This window comes from Anarrhichthys ocellatus, unplaced genomic scaffold, assembly GCF_004355925.1.
Source record: "Anarrhichthys ocellatus isolate YVR2014 unplaced genomic scaffold, GSC_Weel_1.0 scaffold3, whole genome shotgun sequence".
Taxonomy (NCBI): Eukaryota; Metazoa; Chordata; class Actinopteri; order Perciformes; family Anarhichadidae; genus Anarrhichthys; species Anarrhichthys ocellatus.
Genome location: NW_022280033.1, coordinates 1,801,035 through 1,823,493, shown reverse-complemented (window position 1 = coordinate 1,823,493; position 22,459 = coordinate 1,801,035). Strand labels below are relative to the sequence as shown.

The 22,459-nt window shown below is 39.6% G+C and overlaps 2 protein-coding genes across 3 annotated transcripts in view; one reads left to right on the top strand and one right to left on the bottom strand.

The window, feature by feature from the left end:
- Window positions 1-3,831: 3,831 nt before the first annotated feature.
- On the bottom strand, window positions 3,832-14,917 carry LOC116378990 (gap junction alpha-5 protein-like). 2 transcript variants are annotated; one of them, XM_031840899.1, is made up of 7 exons: window positions 14,457-14,917; window positions 9,830-9,955; window positions 9,175-9,339; window positions 8,746-9,030; window positions 7,681-7,746; window positions 7,421-7,569; window positions 3,832-4,575 (listed from the first exon to the last, which is right to left on the bottom strand). In XM_031840899.1, the coding sequence occupies exons 2-7, from the start codon at window positions 9,896-9,898 to the stop codon at window positions 4,101-4,103; spliced, it is 1,209 nt and encodes a 402-aa protein (XP_031696759.1). In that variant the 5' UTR covers window positions 9,899-9,955; window positions 14,457-14,917; the 3' UTR covers window positions 3,832-4,100. The 2 variants fall into 2 exon arrangements, with proteins under 2 accessions (XP_031696759.1, XP_031696766.1); XM_031840906.1 differs by having other exon boundaries at window positions 9,830-9,935.
- A 6,181-nt stretch (window positions 14,918-21,098) lies between these two features.
- The window catches only part of LOC116377891 (follistatin-related protein 1-like), a 6,139-nt gene continuing 4,778 nt past the window's right edge, over window positions 21,099-22,459 (top strand). The window contains exons 1-2 of the mRNA XM_031839655.1: window positions 21,099-21,323; window positions 21,950-22,024. Coding sequence (XP_031695515.1) covers window positions 21,950-22,024 — 75 coding nt within the window. The 5' untranslated portion in view covers window positions 21,099-21,323. The remainder of the gene's footprint in view (window positions 21,324-21,949; window positions 22,025-22,459) is intronic.

Here is a 22,459-nt window from a genome sequence, read left to right as displayed (position 1 = left end):
GTGTGTGTGTGTGTGTGTGTGTGTGTGTGTGTGTGTGTGTGTGTGTGCATGTGTGTGATACACAGAACTTAGTTTACATCTGAGGTCATGTGGGGATTTGGGGGCTTACAATACTATTTACACCAAAAGTTTGTGTCAGTGTTGAAACAGGAAAGACCAGTACTGCTTTGACTACAAACACACACACACACACACACACACACACACACGTTTGTCTTTCTTGACTCGTGGGGACCGTCATTGAAGGTCCTTGGCCCCTAAACTTAAACTTTTACAATAAAGGACGTATTAAAATGACAATGTGAATGGTGTTGCTCCTAGTGCTGAATCTGCAGAGAATTATTAGTAACAATCTTCAGCTCCCCTCGGCTTTACAGAGCTTTAAAGTGACTTTCAGCTCATTGTTGAGCTTGTTAAAATAACATGTTGACAATTCAGCTACATTAATTCTGGCAAATCAAAAGTAATCCCTGAACTTTCATTCAGTAGAAGAACTGGTGCACCTAAATCAAATTTTTCATAATGCTACTGGAAAAATACAACCCCCCACAGTAATGTCAAAGATATGACGTCTTTACCATGCAGTTATATATTTAGCCACTAGAGGGCACCACTGCCACACAATTGTTTTGAACTAACAGCATTTTTTTGTGTTATTGTGTTTTTTAGTGAATACATCACAGATAAAACTTTGTTACACATTTAATTTAATACTTGTTCAACACATTTGATCCAACTACTAAAATAAGTGGTTTGCCATATTTCCTTTCCACTTTTCATTTAAACATGTTTGTTTCCTTTTCTATTGTAACTTTAAATTTTTTCAAAGAACGCTCCTCCATGTAGTTCATTTATGGTTTCCTTTTCATTTCTGTTGCTTTGTTATATTCAATGTCACGTTTTTACGTGCTTCAATGTCTTCCTTTTTCTTTTTAACATTTAAATAAGGAATATTTATCCTTAATAGTAGAATACATTATTATTTGCCATCAACTCTTTCGTTTTTAATTTTACAGAAAGCTCCAACTATTCTCCAGGTATGTCTGATATTTTACTCCATGTGTTGTTAATGTCAGCAGGTGATCTCATCAGATGTCCACTGTCAAACACCTGCATGTACGGCAGTTTAATTCAATAACGGTTTACCATTCAACACACAGCCTCGTGTGGAGAATCACCTCGCTCACACAGCAGGATCGTGGTGTAAACATGGCTGCCACAGATGGGAGGAGAGGAGAGGAAGAGAGGGGAAGAAAAACAGAAAACCAATCAGAGTTCCCAAACATTCCTGATGCATCCAGATGACCTGAATGGAAATTCTCCCATCAGCTCCTTGTCCAAGCTGGACCTTTGCCATGGGAACGGGGCACAACTTTGCTTTTAAATACCAGAGTGCCCCTTTCTCAAACTATCCAGCTGCCAACTGTCTAACTGTCTTGTTAGAAATAAACCGAGGGGGTCAGAGGGAAATATGAAGGGTCTTCAGGCTCTAGTTTTCATAACGATGCTTCACAGGAACAATCGTTTTGGCATTTCTCAACTACACATATCACATGTAATTTATCATAATGTATGTGCACAAATTATAAACTCAGATCACTTAGTTTGTTACCTCAAATTAGTGTTAAATTACATAATGAATTCCTTTAAATTAATATCATTAAATTATGTCACTCTCATACAGTGTTGATGCTAAATTGGCGGCAACAATAACTTTGATTTTTGTCTTGATATAGGACCGAGATCTGGGGATAAACTTGAGGTTTTGACTGTTAAACACAACATTGTGTTTTCTTTGAATGAATACGGTGTTGGACAGTTTCTGTTCTGTTATATATGCAAACAAATGATTAATGTTAAGAAGTTATTTAAGTGTGCCAAGTGTACAAATGACTAATTCACGACATGCACATTCTGGGTGTTAATTACTGAACCGAGTCCTTTAATACTGACTCTCTGATACTGAGTTTATTTGTTGTTTAAATGTGTCTGACAGCTGTAGCTGTTACACACCTACTTGATCAAAATACCGGAGGAAATATTGATATAATATTATGAGAAAGGGAGAATGTGGCATCCCAAAATTGACAATAGGCCTTTTTTTCCCACAAGAAACATTTTGACATGACAAAAAAATAAAATGGATGCTGCTTCAGTTTCAGTGTCCTGGTATCGTTCCTACAACTGGGACACCTGAATAGAACCGAGGCTTCATTATTGTCACACTTATTCTGTGCTTGTCCTACTGTAAAATGTCAAAATGTCTGCTGTGAAAAGCAGTTACAACAGTAATTTATATCAAGGCAGCTCCACAACCGAGTCACGTTAGGTTAAATACTAATCAGCAGGAGTCACAGATAAATGCTGCAGGTATTAAAAAGAAAAGAGTGAGCATGCCAGGACTACGGTGTTCCTCTTATTGTGTCCATTATGTAAACAACACTGCATTTTATTTTACTCATCAGCCTTTTAGAGAGAGAAATAGACTCAAACTGATTTTGCAAAGCCTTTTAAACATATACAGCATTCACATTGTCGAAGTGGAATAATAAATACAAAACTACAATATAGGAAATATCCAAAAATGTAAAATCATCACTGATAGTATAATCAGTGTAATTTGTCAAACTACAGTACAATCTGCAAATAAAACACACAACAAACATTTCAGATTGCAAAGATTGTCGTCCATTGTGTTTCAGTCCAGATGTTCATAGTCATCATGAGATATTAACATAAATACACTCGCCAGTATTTATCAAAACTGACTAAGAAGTCAAACAAAAGACACAGTTTTGAACATATAAGAGAAATTTGAGCATAACTTTTAAAAAGTGAAGAAATGCTAAAAAGTGCGGGTGTGAAGATGCAATCTGCATTTGTGCTTCATATCAACATCCACTGATGAACATCTGTATCCAGTAAAAAAGGCACTACTGCAGCTCAAGACAGGTTAGACTCTTTCAACCACAATCCTCCGAGATTAGCTTCTATCGACGTTACAGCTGATGATCTAATATAAATGTTTAATATAAAATAATCTGACGTCAACGCAGCGCAGGTTCACCATCGGCTTGAGTGAAATATCTGGTGCAATGTGATTAGAGCACAGTTTTCATCTCTATCTCACCTTAAGTTTTTAAATTTAAGTTTTTAAATTGTTTGCAATCAAAATAACTACTCAACATTACTAAACAGTTCAACGTTTGACATTACAGTCCTTCACTGGTGTGTCAAAAAATTATTTCTGTATCTGCTGCTCATAAATTAAATTGCTTCAATACTTTTATTTGAATATTACAGTTTATAAACTAACTTGAAATATTGTGATGTTATGTTTAAATCTGTTAACAAGTAAAGTTCAAACAGCCACATGAAGCTCTAGCGCAAGTTCAGTCAGGAAGGCTATACTCGTGCCTGTAGTTTATTTCTCAAACATCTGCCGATCACCTCCTCACGCATGCTCACTCATAATTTCCTTGCTGTTATCGTTTGAGGCTGTCAATCATGATATCAGCTGTTTAGATCCGCTGGTCTCTTCTATCCAACAGCACAACGAAACAATTTCATTGTTAGCCTATCATCTTGCTGCTGTCTCTCTTGAATATGACTGTCTCTCTACCTTCAGTACGTTCACGCTGCTGTTACGCAACCCTCCACCTCCCCACCTCTGCAGCTTCATCAACTCATGGTCTTTCATCCGGGAGACAGCTGTTCGCGCCCCGTGTGAAGCACCAGGTCAATGTTGATTCATTAGTTATTTTAACCCAAACAATCATCTTTGCATAAACCTAACCAAGTAGTTGTGTTGCCTTAACTTAACTGAGTTGTTTCTTGTGAAGACGGAAGTTTATTTAGAAAAGACTGCATGCATGTAACGAGTGAAAAGTGGACACGTGTTGCTGGCGCACGCAAAATGTAACTATTTTCGTAAGATAAGATTTGATAGCAGTCGAGACAAAACAGAAAAACAGAGAGTTAGTGTTGCTGCTAAATGTGATGGATGATTCCTCTAACTGTCTTAAATGTGTATATATGCACATGTGCATGCATCAAATGTGTCTCAGTTTATTCAGCAGGTGTGTGAGAAGTTACATTTTCTAAACAGAGAGGTCGTCTGCTCTCGTTCGGCTGCTCGTTCCGCTCGTTCTGCTGAACCTCCGTTTGTCCTTGTGACAGAGCCCTCCGTTCGGGCACAGCAGCAGCCCGTCTGGGCCGGCGTTCATCTCCCTGCCACCGGGCGCAAAGGAGCTCGTGTCAGTCCTCAGGTATCCGCGATCTTGGATCTGACCGTTGCCCGTGCCCTGCCACGCGGGCGAGTAGCAGCTCATCTGGCGGAGGTTCACCTCCTCGGCGGCGGCGGCCATTTTGTGCTTCTCGGTGGCCATGTTCTCGGAGTTTTGTTGGTTAGCGAGGCGGTGGTTGGGGAAGGGGAGGGGCAGGAAGTGCGAGGAGCCGATCACACATTGGCTGAAGTCCGGAGGAGGGGTCGACGGTGGGGGAGGAGACAGAGAGAGAGGACGAGCCAGCGAGACGTTAGCTGGAGGGACGGCCTTCACTCTTAAGAAGTACCGCCTGCAACGAAGAGATTTAGACAGTTAACACCTCACCGTGAATAATTAGATTAATAATAAATGGGCTGCACCAACAACGATTCATTTCTATCAATGTCAGCTCAGTCTTTACTGTAAATCTAGATTAAATTAAATTCTGTGATCAAGTATTCATTTTAAATTTACACTTGAGGAGGTTTTAACTTCTTAAATGCCTTTTTTAGACAAATTGAACAATAATAATCAAGTTCCTCCAAGAAAATGAAGGAACACACTCAAACCAGTTGAGTTTTACGATTGTTAAGACAATAAAGTCTATTTTGAAAAAAAAAACAATAAAGTAAAAGATAATAAAAGATCCAGTTCAGCAAAGAAACTGTTATGGTGCCATAGTCTCTATTTCTTTGTGTGTCTTTTATTATTTGGCCTGCTGAGCCATTATGAGTGACGCTCGGCTAACAAGCTGTCTTTTAAAAAAAATGTAAGGTATACAGTGCATACAAATGTATTTATTTTAATTTGGTTAAGCAAGCATCTGCATATTGATTAAACTCTTGATTTACTTATTTTAAACCTAGTTTTGCTAAACTCTGATCACAACTAACCTCCTACTCCATGAAGAGGCTGTGAAACAATGACTTGTGCTCTTGAAGAACCTTAATTTACTCAAAGTTGTCTTTTTATTTCCAGAGGAAATGCAAAGTCACATTGCTCTGCATCCTGACTCTCTGAACTACATGAGTCCTACATCGGTGGCTAACAGTATCTTTTTGTTTGCCCCTCGCTGATACATGCTTATATTTTTCAATCTCGGTGCCCCCAGCTTGTAACACAGGCTTCAAAGGTCATAAATTTTAAATTTGCAGCCCAAAATACCGTCATCAGATTTATATCTCCGGACTTTACGAGGCTCCGGCATACATCGTTAATGTCCATTTTCACTGAATGGTGCTCCTCATGGTGAGTAAACTGACTGTTATGTGTAAAATCTTTGGAGTTCCCCTTCCTCTAAATGTGCATATTCATTACCACTACTGTTGATTTCATCCTTTTTAACAAGGTTGTATTTGTTTCAATTATGTTTATGAAATCAGCTTTCAGACTTCAACGTTTATTGACCTCTAAGTTTCTGTTAATACTTTGTTTTAAATAACCGCTGAGAGTCAGCTACTGAGAACGACGGGTGGTTTTGTTGTTGTAAGATTCAAACCTCAAAGTCAATAAGTTAATATGGACATGCTGGATTTAGTTCGAAGTCTAGCGGGTAACAAACTTTACTGTAACATTGACCAATAGATAAAGGGCGGCCACATGTCGGGTCAGATGTGCATCAAAACTGCAAGTTGGGAATAAACGAGTAATCTTTGTAGCCGGATTTCTGGAGAAAATCTAGTCGACAAAATCAGAATAACAGAATCTTTGGAAATCCTGAAACTGTCATTGTCTTGTCATGGTTTTTGCTATAATTTGTTTCCTGTTTGAAAGTCTTTGTCTCTTGTTTTAAGCTGCAATCCTTTGCAAATCAGAAGTCGATAATTGCAAGTTGGTATTCCCCGACTTCCAATCTAAATGCATCCCAGTGCAACATGGACGCCTGCGGCTATCTGATTTTTGGATGGCAAGTCTCTGAGCTTCACAAGCAACAGAGGACCTACATCAGTAACTACAGCACCTTTAACCAAAAGAAGCAGTGTATAAATTAACCATCTTTCAAATCAACAACTAAGGAATCCTGTGGGTAAATATTTCTGAATATCTCATTGAAGACATTTCAAGGATCCTCGAGAGCCCTGTTAAAAGAGACGAGAGGCTTGCAAAGATCTACACAAATCAACTGAACAGAGAAGGAAATGACGGTTTCAAACACTCCATAACACACTACTTATATTAAAGAATTATGAAAAGGTCATTCAATGTGAGCGCCAACATGTTGCGAGATAAATCTTCCTTGAGTTTCCGATTTGGACCACTCTGTTGCATTTTTTTCTGTCGGAAGTAATTTTTTCAGCCCCGCCCTTTACGAGTTTCACCTGATTGCTCGTCGGACCTGCTCTCACCTGTCCCTCGTTATCTCCCTCTGCTCCCTGTGTATTTAGTCTCTGTGCTCCATTTTGCCTTCTGTCAGTTCCTCTTCAGTTCGTTGTTGCAACAAGTGTTGTTTGTCTGTTTCTGTCTGTGTGTTGGTCTCTCGGTTTCTAAGCTTTTTGCATCATTAAAGTATTTTCTTTGTACCCCGTCTGTATTTGATCAGCATTAAAAAATAGCATCACACTAAAGTCTCAAAAGTAGCATTCATTATGCAGAATGTCACATTTCAAAATAATATATATATTATATTATTGGATTATCATGCTTGTGTATCAGTTAAATGTGGAGTCTATCTAGTAAAGGTGGAGCTAATTTAACTATTTAATAAACTGCTGGGTAGTTGAATATGTAATAATATATCATAATTTATTATTTGATTACATTTTTGTTTTAATAATCTGCATCTGTAAAATAACTAAAGCTTTAAAAATCAATGCAGAGGAATACAAAGTACTATATTTGCCTCTAAAATGTAGTTAAATTGAAGTACAAAGTAGCAGAAAATGGAATTACTCAAGTACTTCAAAATGGTAAGTAAGTGTAGTTCTTGAGTAAACTTGTACTTTCCACCACTGATGACAGCCAACAGTGTCTTTTTTAATATCTAATGTTTGTGCTTTAATTTCTCTAGACTTGAAAGAACTCAACAAACATACACATTCTAGATCTTATAACAATGCATCTGGAGAAAACGCCTGCAGTGACGTTGGTTATATGCAGTTTGATTAAAAGGTCTCAAAGCATGCATCATCTGGTCTCTTAAGCTCCAACACATGTACCTGCAGCAGTGTCTCCACGCCAGGTGATGCAGTTCGAGCGCGCTGAGGGCCAGAGAGACGGCGGACACGGCCATCATGAACACTATGAAGACGTTTTTCTCTGTCGGCCTGGAGACGTAACAGTTCACTGGATGCGGACACGGCCAGGCCTGAGAGAGAGAGAGAGAGAGAGAGAGAGAGAGATAATACGACCGTGGGCCCTGAATATCATGTTTCATACGTTATGAAGAACTCAAAATGATTTAGGTTTCTGGTTTTACCTTGCAGACATACAGAGGGTTGAGGAAGACTCCATACATGATGTACTGGAGAATCAGAAACACCACCTGTATGGAGGTCCAATCACAGTCAGCTGAACTCATTCAACGTTTCACATTTCACGTCTCCATTTTGCCTCCATGATATACCATGCAGTATAATATATGGTCATGTATAAAATGTACTACAAAATGAAAGACGTATAAGAGGTAATTCTTATCCAGGCTCAATCCCAATGTCCACACGTTCAGGGTTTGTGGGCTCTTTTTTGAGACCATTATGCAAACTTTCCATCAGTCCGCATCTGTGGTGGTGCGCTGCGAAGCTAATTTTACATAATGGCCTAAATGGTGGAATTACAATTCAACTTATTTTTTTGAAGGTAAATGAACTTCCCAGTACGAGCACTTGAATAGCCTTTATTTAAGTCATTGGGTTCTTAAAGATGTAAAATGCACCAATAGCACAATAGAGTTATTTTCCTTCTTTCGTTCATATGAATGAGAACGAGGTTGGACTGATGGCAGGAAGGCGGAGTTAAAGGAAACACTAGTGCGTTTGCTTTATGGTTTTATAATTTTATACTCGGAAGTCGTGTTATAAATCCATGCATTTCTGCAGAATTCGCATGAGGGAATTACCCACAATTCATACTGTTGTGGCGCTAAAAAGGCGGGGTTCCCAGAGGAAGCCTGGAGGCATTAAAAATATTTGATACAGAAACGTTAACATTAATGATTTAAGGAGAGTCCATAAAAACATGAAATCAGAGGACTGCAAGCGTAGATTATATTTTACACACCTGGTTTATTCATCAACCTTTTCTTTTAATTTCTCGATTTGAAAACCTTTTTGACAAAAACGAGGAAATAGATTTGACAATTACTGTTTGTCTCGTATGGCAAGAGACATTTAAACGTAACATGTTTTGGAGTAATCAAGGTATTGAGATATTTCGTTGTTCATGTTTATACCCTTTCAAGCCCTTGCAGCCTCTCAGGGTTCAGGGTTTAAGGCCTTATGGGGGACATTGGGACTGGGCCCTGGTCTGTAGGCCTAGCATGTACCTCCATGATGCTTCGTAGCAGTATACTCAGGATGTACGTCTGCAGCAGCGCTCCCCTCAGACGGACTCGACCTGCCGATTGACCTTTATCCTCCTTTCCTCTGACTTTCTCTCCTTTCCTCCCGTCTTTCTCTTCTCCTCCCTCTCCTTCACCCCCTCCTCGGTCCTCCTCCCTCTCTCCCCCCTCCTCCTCTCTGCTCTTCCTCTTCTCCTCCATGCGGACAATGTGCATGGCGTGGCCCATGTAGATCAGACTGGGAGTGGACACGAACACGATCTGGAGCACCTGCGAGGAGAGCAGCCAGATTTACGATTTACGATAAGTTTATGTGATTTAACAGATTAAAACAACAACCAGTTACACAAATATGAGTTCCTGCTATTTCATTTTGTGTCTGTTTTATTCACATGACATTAGTTTGTACATTACCCAGTATCGTATGTGAGCTATGGGGAAAGCTCGGTCATAACAAACGTTCTCGCAGCCCGGCTGCTCGGTGTCGCAGTTAAAATCTTCCTGCTCGTCTCCCCACGACGACTCAGCCGCCGTCCCGAGCACCAGGATACGAAAGATAAACAGGATGGTCAGCCACACCTGTGAGGCCAAAAACAACAGAGAAGGATGTGTGAAACCCTCAGAAACTATGATATAGAAAGAAATAATGATTATTATTAGGACATGTTAACTTCTGTGACATTTGAAAATGCTATAAAAGGTCTGTTTAGTTTAGTAATGTCTTACTGATTTCCCACTTTCATTTCTTCGTGTCAGCTGCAGATGTTTCTCATGTATTTTGTTTATAAGTCAGGGCTAATAAAGTTTAAATGAAACGTACTGCTGGCTTAGAAATAAGAATAATGGAAGAGGAGGAATTATTTAAGGACACTTGTGACACCCTTAAAATATGAATTTAAGGTAAATTGTGAGTTATATTTTATTGGGAGTTAAATCAAATCTATGAAGATGATATTTTACATTATTTTAAGACTTATTGACTTCTTGCCATGTTGCCTGGCATGCAATGTGTGCAGTGTGTACGTGTGTGTGTGTGTGTGTGTGTGTGTGTGTGTGTGCGTGTTGTAACCTTGCCAACAGAGGTAGAGTGCTCCTGTACTTCCTCCAGGAAGTTTCCCAGCAGGCTCCAGTCTGCCATGACTGTATTGTATTTATTTGTCTCTCAGCAGGTCAGTCTGCAGGGACAAAAGTTCACCTGAAGATCAGAGAGCACAGGCAGGTTTCATGAGCAGGGTCACATTTAGGCTTCTCCTAATCTCCTCTGTGGTTTATTTGAACAAAAGACAAAGTTGTTTGTATGAGGTGAGAATGTCCGGGAAAAACGATGACTGATTAAACCCGTAGCTGAGAGCATCCAAAGAAGCTCCAGAACTGTTCTGTGTGGACCAGTTATAACGTTTTAATGTTCTGCAAATTGATACATGAAACAAACATAGATGTCATTTTTCCATCACATTTCTCTTTGCTCTTTTAATAATTTCCTTTGCTGCAATAATTAAAAATGGCACCTGCTGTTCATCTCCATGAATCAACTCTTAATATAAAAGTAGTGGGTTAAACTTGTTTATTTACGTTTTCTTTTGCCAATTTTCTAAAAATGTGTTGAAAAAGTTGCACTAAACCTGGATGGACACTTGAGAAGTAAAAAATTGAAGAATACCATTTGTTGCGGTTGGTTAGTGTGTTGGTGGCTAGCAAACGTGTGTGTGTGTGTGTGTGTGTGTGGGTGTGTGTGTGTGTGTGTGTGCGTGTGTTCTTGTATTGTCTCGACCCCATGACCCTCTCTCCGGCCCGGCCCTGACCCCATTAATACAAACGTCTGTGCCCATGTCTTAGTTTAGCTCCACTCTCGGTTCCCACACTCCACTCCGTCTGTCTCTGGGGAAGGAAAACTACACGCACACACACACATTTTGACATGTGTGGGTATGTTTATGCATGCAATGTATATTACTACGACTATTATTTTCTTTCCTGTAAAATCCAAACAATGCTAGAAGTCCAAAGCTCAGCCAGCAGTTTATAGAGGCTCTGATGTTCATTTCACTTAACAATATGAGAGTTTTGCTATAATAATAATAATATATTGTTTCTCTATTCTTGAAACAGCAGTGGAGTTCAGTTTGTCCGAAGAGAAAGTGCTAATGAGTCAATACAATTTATATAATCCATCTCTTTGGGAATGGGAATTGTCTCAGTAAATTTCATAACCTGTCTGACTGGTTTGTTCCAGTCAGACTTTATGAGAGGAAACCTCCTTGTATGATTTTTTTTTGCCTTCTCTTGTTTGTAGATATTGTAGCCAGGGCTCCCAACTGAAGGTCTGATACAACAGCATGCATTCATTATGCTGTAATTGCTGTGGGATCAAAAAATGTGGTTTTAATGGGGAAGTTTTTGTCCTCAATGCACTGAGTGTTTGAACTTCCAAAATTAGAATAAAACCTCAAAATATGTGTGCCATATGAATTATCACAGCCAAAATGATCGAAGAAGGAAAAAGACAAACAATGTCTCTAGTCTAGACCAGCAATTCTCAGTTTTGGGGGATTATCTTTGACTAAAATGTTAAATATATTGATAAGATCCAGAGTAGTATCACAGTTAATCACAGTTAATCACAATTATCATGGCCAAAATCGTCAATGTATCCTCATACAACAGTTCGTTTCCACTCGTTACATGCATACAGACTTTTCAAAATAAAGTTCCGTCTTTACAGTAAAAAATACTCGGTTTAGGCAAAAATATACGTAGTTAGGTTTGGGAAAATATCATAAAATATGTAGTTTGCCAAAAGATTGCCATTTGGGTTAAGATAACTGTTGAAGTTACGTGATAAATAAATCAACGTTGACTTCTTGTTTCACACGGGGAACAAACAACGGCCTTCTGGGTAAAAGGTCGTATTTTGTTGGACTCATCCACCTCCACTCCCAACTGATGTGTCTGTGTTTTTGCGGTTCTTATATTTCCTTAGTCATGATTTTGTGGATAATATACAAAATAATTTAATGGGATATCTACAAATTACAACGCATTATTTTTCATAGGTATAGCTATGAACACTGTATAAGACCAGCCTGAAATAATTCACTTTAATTCACTTTTATTTTCCACAAAAAAAGATCAATTACATTGTCATATTGTCTTAAATTTACACACCTTTTTCCTCATTAAAAAAGTCCACAATGTATATTAATGTGTTTAACTCCTGCAAAATGTCTCCTACTTCACTGAAAAGTCAACTGTGTGTGTGCGTGTGTGTGTGTGTGTGTGTGTGTGTGTGAGTGCACTGGCGGTTTCAAGTTTCCTCATCGCACTTGTGTGTGTTTCACACTGGAACATGATTGGCTTACAGGATTGTTGTGGTGTGACATAATCGTGCTCGTACGTGCACGTCTTAAACCCAGATTTAAATTTCCCTCCTTCAGCAGATGAATGTCAAACTCTGCACACACACACATCAGTCTGCACAGTGGAGATCAAACAACCGGGGGACACAACAACAAGCAGAATACGTGTTTTGAGTGGATCGGGACTTTAACACGCCTTTAACATGCTGCAGCAGAATTATGATAAACTTCAACTTGCATTTGTAACTTTCTTATGTAACGTTTAGTTTTTAAAGTGTTTCAGAAGCTGAGTTCCTATGACATTCTCATGAAAAACTAAAATAAGATGAACTCAATCTCCCTGTGGGAAAAGAAAAGAGATAACTACATCTTGGGTCCCATTAAACCTTTTGAGAAATCCCGGATGATCTCATTGCCCTGGATGAATATCCTTATGTAGTACTTTTGGTTAGCTGTCACAAGGAAGTGTCTGCAGGCCAAACTGACCACAATACTCAATGAAATACACTGTTTGGAGAAATTGATGACTACAATCTGTGGATTGTGGTTAACGGGAAACATGAAGGTGGGGGGGGGGGGGGGGGGGGCTACACTTACGCAACGACGCTGTCGGTCATGCCAGTGTTCTCAGCTGTAGCTGCCGTATGAGAGCAGTGCAGAGCGGCGGCCGTGAGCTAACCAGTGGAGCACGCTGACGTTCACTAACATGCACTAAAACCATGACCGGTATGTCAGCAAAGCAAGGACAAGCTCTTATAACAACACACACAGAGGGAGAGTGACTTCCTTCTCTGCTCAGGTAGATATTAATCAACTATATCTCTACATAGACAACAGTTGTTTGCTGCTTTATTAACACTCTGAATCCCATATTTTGCATCTTACTGGTTGGATAGTAGACAAACCCGACTTTGTACCAAATGTGTGGCTCATACCAAAACTTTCTCTTTTCTCTTTTTGTCTTTATACTGAAAACACCAATAAACGAAAAAGAGAAAAATACATCCTGAGAGAACTTTAAGTCCCAATAAAAAGGAAGTTAGAGCGTCTTTAGCTTCTGTACTGTGACGTGTTCCCGAATGAAACGTCCTGCGAGGAGCTACTGGTCGAAAAAAAAGGTGGGCGGGTTTATAATGTTGCGCGATACCAAGCTACAGAGGACTGTGGCTCCACACACACCTCCTGGATTGATTGATGGATGGATGTCATGATATTATTGGCTGAAATTGGTTGGTAGCAGCTTACGTAAGCACACACCATATCTTGTTTTACAGGAATATTTAGTATAAAAATACAGACTTTTTTATTTGCATATATTGTCTTATACATGCAAAATATGACCAGTGATACAGAGTGGAAAAGGCATTTTTTTCATTTCATCTTTTGTGAGCCTAAAATTCCCTTATTTATTAAACGCCCCTAAATACCCCTCCCTTCCTGTTTTTATGAAACCTGAAGACTTTTAACAAACTGTGTGTGTATGTGTGTGTGTGTGTGTGTGTGTGTGTGTTACGTCTTTCACAAGTGCTCCCAGCATCATTAATAACAATATTACTTCCTTCTATAGACTTTCCCCCGACCTTTGCATGCATGTGTGTGTGTGTGTGTGTGTGTGTGTGTGTCGACTATTCAGCACTCAGTATTGTTCTGCATCCTGTCTTGATAACACACGCGCACACACACACACACACACACACACACACACACACACACACACACACAGACACATATCTTTCCTATGCTGGTTAGTGATGGATAATAAATTAGGAACCGTTGACCTCGCTCAGACATGAGGATGTTTTTAATCTGATAATAGATGTTATTTATAATTTACATGATTAATATTCCCTAATTAAAAGTGTCAACATAATAAAAATGTGAGATATGAATCAATGGAAACAAAACAAATGATAAACTGATAAAGACTAAAATAGTTTTACACAAAAATGTCCCATTGAATTTCTTCCTTTTAATTTCCATATCTTGCTCAAAACTTGTGCCTTGTTAGATGTTGTCAGTTGTGATGACAGTGGCTCCTTCCTGATCACATCTACTTGCAATGGTTTTCTATCTTCTTATTCCTGCATTTAAATGTTTTTTTAGTCATAGTTTTGTGGTAAAAACTTGATTTATAAGCCTCGCACTGAGAGTTTCAAAGGAGAATTTGCTGTGTCAGAGGAGCTTCCATGACGGGGACAAAACTAACGAGAAAACATTCAATCAAACCAACATTAACCTTGAAGTTTGTTGTTGTGGGATGCACGTTGTGTTCAAGAATCCACCAGATGGATGCACATACACACACACACACACACACACACACACACACACACACTTTACCTGATTTAGGATTGCAGTTGGCCTGAGAAAATCTCAACAACGTTGGTGAAGTGGCTGCTCTCCTCTTCCTCAGCAGCTGCTCTGAGCAAGGCGCTTCCTTCCCCCTGATCCTCAGTGGCAGCAGAAGCTGTTCGTTTGTGAGGTGGTTTGCACCGGTCCAGATGTCTTCCACTTGTTTAAGGTGTTTGTTTTTTTTTGCTGGTCTTCTTCCAGCCGCAAGTTTGTGTGTTGTTCTCACAACTTGAGCTGCAGAATGTGACCCTGAGACGGCTTAAAGAGACGGCTGAGAGAGACAGCTGAGAGAGACAGACAGATGAACAAATGCAACGTTCATTCAGATGAGTTGACAGTGAGACAGTCGGTGCAGCAGCAGACAGATGAGAGCAGTTTGTGTCCAGAGGACTGACCCGAAATGAGTGTGAGACTCTAGTTTGTCTAGCCTCCTTCTCTTTCTCTCTCTCTCTCTCTCTCTCTCTCTCTCTCTATCTCTCTTTCTTTCCCCCCCCCCCCCCTCTCTCTCTTTGTCCCCCCCCACAGCAGAGGAAGTGGGCCTGGTGCCTCGCTGCCTGCTATTCAACTCTTAGGCATGCATGTGTGTGTTTGTGGAGTCTGGCATCTCAAGGAAGTCTGATATTGTATTTGGACACAATGGCTGCAGGTCCCAGTCATGCATTCCTCCGTGTCGCTCTATTCTTCCCTATATGTCTCTCTGTTCGGTTGGTATATTGTTGTGAAAACAAACTTACATGTAAAATCCACAAACACCAGTTTATACCTTCCATCACCGCTGTGAGGCTGGAACACACTTTGTACATAGTTTCTATGAAACATTCTGGAGAAATTTGAAGCGCAAAGTCAGTAAACCAATCAGTCAATAATTGTTGTTTCCATCAACTAGTTCCAGACAACCAACTACAGATAATAATACTATTTTAAAGAGGAGTAACTCTATACCTCTCAGTAGTACATAATATCACTGCTGCCTATCATTTGAAAGAATAGTTGGACAAAATAATACTAATTATTCTTTTCATGCAGCAGTATTTAGACTTTATATACACCTCCACTACGGGCCAAAAACAAAATTTGTTTGCAGAAATGTCACCCAGAATCATTCAAACAAGCACGTACATCTGTGAAAGTAACATAACATTTCAAATGAAAGAAATAGTATTATTTACTGTCTTGCCCAGACATGAAAGAAACATATTCCATATTAAATGACTAGTTAGAGTTAGATGAGAAGACAGACAGAAAGACAGCCATGGATTAACACTCTAAACCACAGACTTGGTTTCTTGTAACTTAAGGAGAGGTTATTTATTTTAAGCTCGTGTGGCTGTAGGTACAAAGCTCTTGCTAAAATGGGCCTTTCATGCACATGAAGAGAGAAGGGAGGTGACGTGATTGGTGATTCGGGTCAGGTGTGATTTGGGTTTTTGTGTTTAGGTGGGAATATCAGTGAGTTTTCTGGCTAAATGAGTTTATTCTTATAAGCATATGGAAAAAGAAACAGGTGATAATGCTTCGGTAAAGGACAAGAAAATGGAGTTGGACTGACTAAGCTTATGGATGACTGTGAGTCTCTGTTGATAACCCGGGTTAATGTCCATGATACGCTGATTGAAGCTGACGTTATTGTCCAGTGTAATGCCAAAACTACCGCTACCGGCTCTCCTGTGATGGTGAGGCCGAGGGGATGGACCGGTGTTTTGGGGCTAAAGAGCAGCTCTTTAGATTCTGCAATCTTCTCATTTTACTCTGGGCAAGAAAGCAAATGTAGTATGTATAATATACATGTTAAACTTCTGCAATTTAAAAAAATATTTGGTTATAGAGGAGGTTTATGTTTGCTTGTATATACTGCTGAATATCAAAGAAGAAGAAGAAGAAGAAGAAGAAGAAGAAGAAGAAGAAGAAGAAGAAGAAGAAGAAGAAGAAGAAGAAGAAGAAGTGTGTCCTTCAGCATCACCGTTTACTCGGAAAATGCTTTCATCAACCTTTATGAACATTTTATGAATGAAAATTCAAAAAGGGTCTAGAGAGGCAAAGTCCCGCCCCTCTGTGTTGACCACCGTGGGACCTTATTTCGGACAAAAATGTACGGTAGTGAACGGAGAGAGCCCGTTTGAATTTTGCCATGAATTACACATGTGATGTTTTTCAATTTAAATGAACATGATGAAGTAACGAGGGCAACGGGTCTCGATCGTTCTTTCTCTTCCCAGCTGCTAAAGAGTCTGACGGTGACTATCGTACATTTTTTTGTGTGATAAAAAAGGCACTAAAGTAATGTTAAAATACTCAAAACTGTGTCTTTACTCACAGATAAAATAACGCAATATGTAATCTAAGTCACAGCAGTAAAGTGACGACCATTCACAACTGAAAGGTGACAGAGGGGTTACTCATTATGAGCTATTGCGACGCTCCAGGCTTTTTTTATCAGCTTGGAAAATTTCTGGTCGCTGTGTGTTTTTTTCCAGAGAACTTGTGATAGTGTCAAATGCACACTGGTTTCCTGGGGCCATTATCAGTGTGTGTGTGTGTGTGTGTACGTGATGTAGTGAAGAGGAGAGTTCCCCTCGATTCATGTGAATCAGTGGTTGCACCATGTGACAACACATAAACGCCTTTTCTTTCAAACGGGATGGCATTGTGTCTCTAACACTGACACAACGCTGCTGGTACGAGATTGGGAGCGTTTCTATTGTCTCTCAACGGCTCTCAACATGTCGGCAGCGGGCCGGCGGATCATAGCTAACGGTGCTAAGAGCGCTATCAGTGCAAACTACAGCAAAAGTGCTGACAGAGGTAACATGGTTTACCTTAAAGGGAACCGGAGGTTTGGGTGCTACGCCTCGGCGACGACGCTGTCGGTCGGGACTTATCAACTGTAACCGCCGTATGAGAGCAGTGCAATGCAGCGGCCGTTAGCTAGCTAGCGGGTCACGCTCACGTGCATGAACATGCACTAAAAGCAGAAGCGTGTCAACAAAGCTCTGCTAACAACACGGAGAGAGAGAGAGAGTGACTTCATTCTCTTCTCAGGTAGACACTGCTCCACTACATCTATGTCTTTACTGTATTTTAAGGATGCAGTGAGCTCCATTTATTCATGAAATCTAGAAAGCATGTCTCATAATTAGCCACATGCAATTAGAATGAGCACAATGAGCCTCTGCTGCGTAAGGACAACAAAACTACAGATTCTCAGGAAGATTTATATCATTTTTGATTTTGTTTATTTTAAACTACTTTCTTCTTTCAACTCATGACTTTTTTCCTTTAAAGCGGAACCTTTAAATAACAATTTATGCTCTTTACAAAGTCTGCATGACACAACAGGACCGCTTAAAAAAGAAAAAAAGGCTTTATCTAGTTCCAAACAGCTTCCGGTGAAAAGAGCTTGTGCCAAACTCATAAAACCGTCACAATGAATCTCTGTGTGCAATGGTTTTGCCACCTGGAGGTGAATTTGGAAAGATTTGATCCACCAAATTTTTTTGACTTTTTTGAATTTGTCATTTGCCTCGCTTAAAAAATTCAAACATGGAATATTGATGACATTTTAGCAGAGGCGTCGCACGGACATTTCCTCTGCGACCCCATAGAGTTTAGTTTTAAGTGGTTTGGTGTTTTTTTCCACTTATGCAAATTATGCAAAAAAGTGTTTGTGAAGTATATCACAATGCTTTCTGCTGCACACTGCTTCAAACAGATTCAGATTACTTTATTGTCTATTAACTTTGGAAAACTGTCTTTGCCACTGGAAGATAAGAGAACACAACAATGCACAACAATAAACGACAATGATGCATCCTAAAATCTTAAAGTAGCCGGAGCAGTGATAAAAGTCTGTTGTCATTTTCTGGCCGTTGGGACTTTCAGTCTGCGGCCTGCATCGCCTTTTAGGCTGTGAAGAGAATAAATCCTTGAGTTGGAGTTGTTTGTCTCCATTGATCAGTTTGTCTTTTTGTTTAACTGAGAGGCTTCCAAACAATGAGACAATGTTGAATGTGAGAACACCACAGAGGTTGGTGTGCTGCCTTGTTTCAAAGCTCCTCAGTTTCCTGAGGGAGCTGCTGTCTCGCTTTCTTGAAGATGTAGTCGACACTGTCCCGGGAATCAATAAATCTTGAGTCAAGTGACAGACATTTTACATCATTTCTTTAACGTTTAACTTATTTAGCAAGATAAACTTTCAGATTTTCACTGGTACCAACTTCTAGGTCAAGAGGTTTTTTTTGTAGCTGCAGCAGCTGTGAAAACTAACAATAGCCATGTTTGTTGTTCACGTTGATAACCATCATTTTGAGTGGCTTCTGAGGAAGGTCTGAAGGTCTGTCTGTGTTGCCAGCTTTGTGAATCTGACGTACTCGTGGTAGGTTCTCAAGACCTAGCTTTAAAGATCAATGGAAAAAAATATGAAAACATTAATTAATCATTTTTAAGAATTATGTTGCAGGACTTTATATGTGTGTGTGTTTACATGCATGCTTGTTGTTGTGGAAGGCCCTACACTAATAATGTATTGTGTCTTGTTCTGTTCTGAAGAGATTCAACGACGCAGAGACATGAAGAGAGTGTGAGCAGACTTTTAGCTCTTGTCATCATCTCCAAACTCCTGCCTCTCACACCTCACGTGTGTGTTTGTGTAATAGTGTGTGTGTGTGTGTGTGTGTGTGTGTGTGTGTGTGTGTGTGTGTGTGTGCTTGTGTGTATGTGTGTGTGTATGTGTGTGCATATTTCAGTGTGTCTTTGCATGTTTCACACCTCTGTTATCGTCTTGCATTAAGCTCATGACATACCTTTCCTTAAAAGAGCCCACACACACACACACACACACACACACACACAAGCAAAAGATGTGCTCACACTCTGGCTGACCCCTCTGTTGTATTTTTAGAGAGCGCACCATTGGTGTTACGGCGCACACCAGGCGGGTGGGTTCATCTGAACCTCGTCTTCTAACGCACAGCTGACTGTCACACCAGAGAGAGAGAGAGAGAGAGAGAGAGAGAGAGAGAGAGCAGGACAAATTGGGAAAAGCCTTGAGATTGAACTTGACAAAAAAAAAATCTAAAATTCATCCTCTTTTAAAATGTTAGTTTTTGTAAATCATGTCGCTCTACGATTTGTCTCTGGAACATTTTAGTGTATAAGGTCATATTACATGAACTGCGTCCTCGTCTCGTGTTCTACTAACTCCTTAACTCTGCAGCGTCTTTGGTGAAAGTGTTTTTAATGTTTTTGGACCTTCATCTTGGTCTGATTACATTTTAAAATCAGGAGCACTGAATGAGATTCATAATTTCAATGGGATTGTTTTGGCTAAATAAAGGTTAAATATAAAAAAAAATGTTTTAAAAACCCAGCAATGATACACATTTGCCTTCCTACAGGATTCACTGGGTGTTAACTGGTTTTGGTAATTTAGTTAATTGCAAATTTAAGGCAGCTTGCATTATTACGTTATCATGTGGCTCTGACTTGTTAAAGCATTATAAGCCTTCAAATCTTTGTTCATGCTGTGTTTATTGAAATATACAACAACTTAATTCATAGAAAGAAAAAGTTGTGGCATCAATGTTCCACCATTGTTTGTGTGTGTAGAGAGAGAGAAAGTTTTGATGGAAATAAAAACCAATAAGGAGACTCTGCCCCCTGCTGGTCACAGTGTGACAATACAACATACTGTTTGAGAGTTTAAATTAGAGATAGATAGATAGATAGGTAGGTAGGTAGGTAGGTAGATAGATAGATAGGTAGGTASGTAGGTAGGTAGATAGRTAGATAGATAGATAGATAGATAGATAGATAGATAGATAGATAGGTAGACAGGTAGGTAGGTAGATAGATAGATAGATAGATAGATAGATAGATAGATAGATAGATAGGTAGACAGGTAGGTAGATAGGTAGATAGATAGACAGGTAGGTAGGTAGATGTGTAAAAAAACGGTTCCTTTAAAAATACTTACTATATATTTTTGTGAAAAGACAGACATGACTATGATTCATCCAGATGTGACGGGATTATTAAGGGCGGAGATGTAGCAGTCAACAATAACATCAAAGCATCAACGTTAGTTAGAGTCTCTTTCACATTATGCATTAAGTCAAAATGATCTTTTCACAGTTGTTGCTGTGTATCTCTGCTCCTCTAGTGGCATATTTCTGTTAATTTGTCCCTTTTCTTGACCTCAGAAGTGACTGTTATGTGGTATTTATGTCAATGTTAATGTGTTAATTACAGTAAGTTACTAGTGCTATACAAATTACATTATATATCTTTCTGTTATGAACATTAAAGATGTTTTTTGTAGGTTCATTGATCATTTTGTGGTACAGTATTTAAGTGTAAAATGTGAGGCTAAACAGTGTAACTTCCCCTCTCTTCCCTTTTGGCTGTTTAACGTTGTCTCAACATGTCAGCTGGTCGTGTGTATCTAACTCATCATTCCTCAAGAAGACAGATTGTGGGTGTGTGTTTTATGTGTGTTTCAGAGGAGGGAGGAGGGAAAGACGAAGGGGGGGTGGGGGGGTGACTCTCGACAGCTGGTCTCCTTTCTCCCTCAGCATCCCTCCTCCTTCCTAACTCAGACGTTGTTTCACTGCAGAGCGAAGCAGACGGCTTCACTGATCGTTGGTTGGATATAAAACTCTTCATCTAAATGGATCCATACTGACATTTTGGATATCTGGATATGAATTAACCTCCCGATTGATTGACTGACTGACTGGCTCATTGATTACTTTTGGCTGCTGATCAAAAGCTGTGGAGTTGCTGCTTCTGACAGGCTGTTTTAATGCTGACTGGTTCATACAGAGTAACTTCTGGACGAACTGTGGTTAGACTGGCACGGTACGCCTGCTATATTATTATTATTATTATTATTATTATTATTATTATTATTATTATTAATAATAGTATAGGTGTTCATAGTAATGGTAATATTAGTGGTAGTAGTGCTGGCATTAGTAAAATAAGTAGTTTTATTGTTAAAATTGTAAATATTTTCCTTATATTCAGTTAATTGAATGATTATTTAACTAACAAATCCAATATTTCCTTCATTACCTTCCTCTCCTCTTGTCTCCTCATTTCCCTTCTTCTCTCCTTTCCTTTTCTCTTCTCCTCTCTTCATTCCTCCTCTTGTCTCCTCTCTTCTCTTCCTCTCTCCTTTCCTCTCATCACATCTCATCTCCTACCCTTTGTCCTCCTCTCCTCTATCCTCTCCTGTCCTCTCTTCTGTTTTCTCCTTTTCTCTTCTCCTCTCTTGGTTCCTCCTCTCATCCCCTCTCTTCACCTCTTCTCTGCTTTCATCTCATCTCTTACCTTTTTTTCCTCCTCTCCTCTATCCTCTCCTCTCCTGTCTGCTCCTATCTTCTCTCCTCTCTCTTCTCTTCCATCATTTCCCTCCTCTCCTCTTTCCTCTTTCCTCTTCTTCCATCCTCCTCTTCCCCTGTCTCGTCTCCTCTCTCCTCCAGATGTTGATCGTCTCAGTGCTCCTGCTGAAGTTGCTCCTCTCCTCTCCTCCCGTCTCGTCCTCTCCTCTGGCCAAGGTAAACTCAAAGTGTGAATGAGTTGTTTTTTGTTTGTTTTTTACTTAAAACAAATATATGAGATACTGTTGACTTTCACTAATCATGACGCATTAAAGAAATCACCGCGTGGGTTAATTAAAGCTGAGCAGATTGATGTGCATGTTCCTGTTATGTCTTCTTGTATTTCTGATAAGCTACACATGAAAACAAGACAAGCATTCAGATTAAATGCATATATTAAAGAAAAAACGGGGAAACTTCGAAACATATTTCCAGTGATGACATTTCCAATTTTCTTTTCATTTCCCACTTTTCTCGAGTGTAAATCACAAGTTGTCTCTTTAGAAAAGACTGATGTTGACCTCTGACAGCAGGAAAATAAACTAAACATGGAATATTGCCTGAAGTGTGTGTGTGTGTGTGTGTGTGTGTGTGTGTGTGTGTGTGTGTGTG

Excerpts from the sequence above, each read along its gene's own strand:
- LOC116378990 (XM_031840899.1), bottom strand. The coding sequence starts at position 9,898 with ATGGCAGACTGGAGCCTGCTGGGAAACTTCCTGGAGGAAGTACAGGAG. Across the intron at positions 7,747-8,745 it reads TGCTACGAAGCATCATGGAG|GTGGTGTTTCTGATTCTCCA; the intron begins GTACATGCTAGG and ends ACCTCCATACAG. Across the intron at positions 7,570-7,680 it reads ACCCTCTGTATGTCTGCAAG|GCCTGGCCGTGTCCGCATCC; the intron begins GTAAAACCAGAA and ends TCTCTCTCTCAG.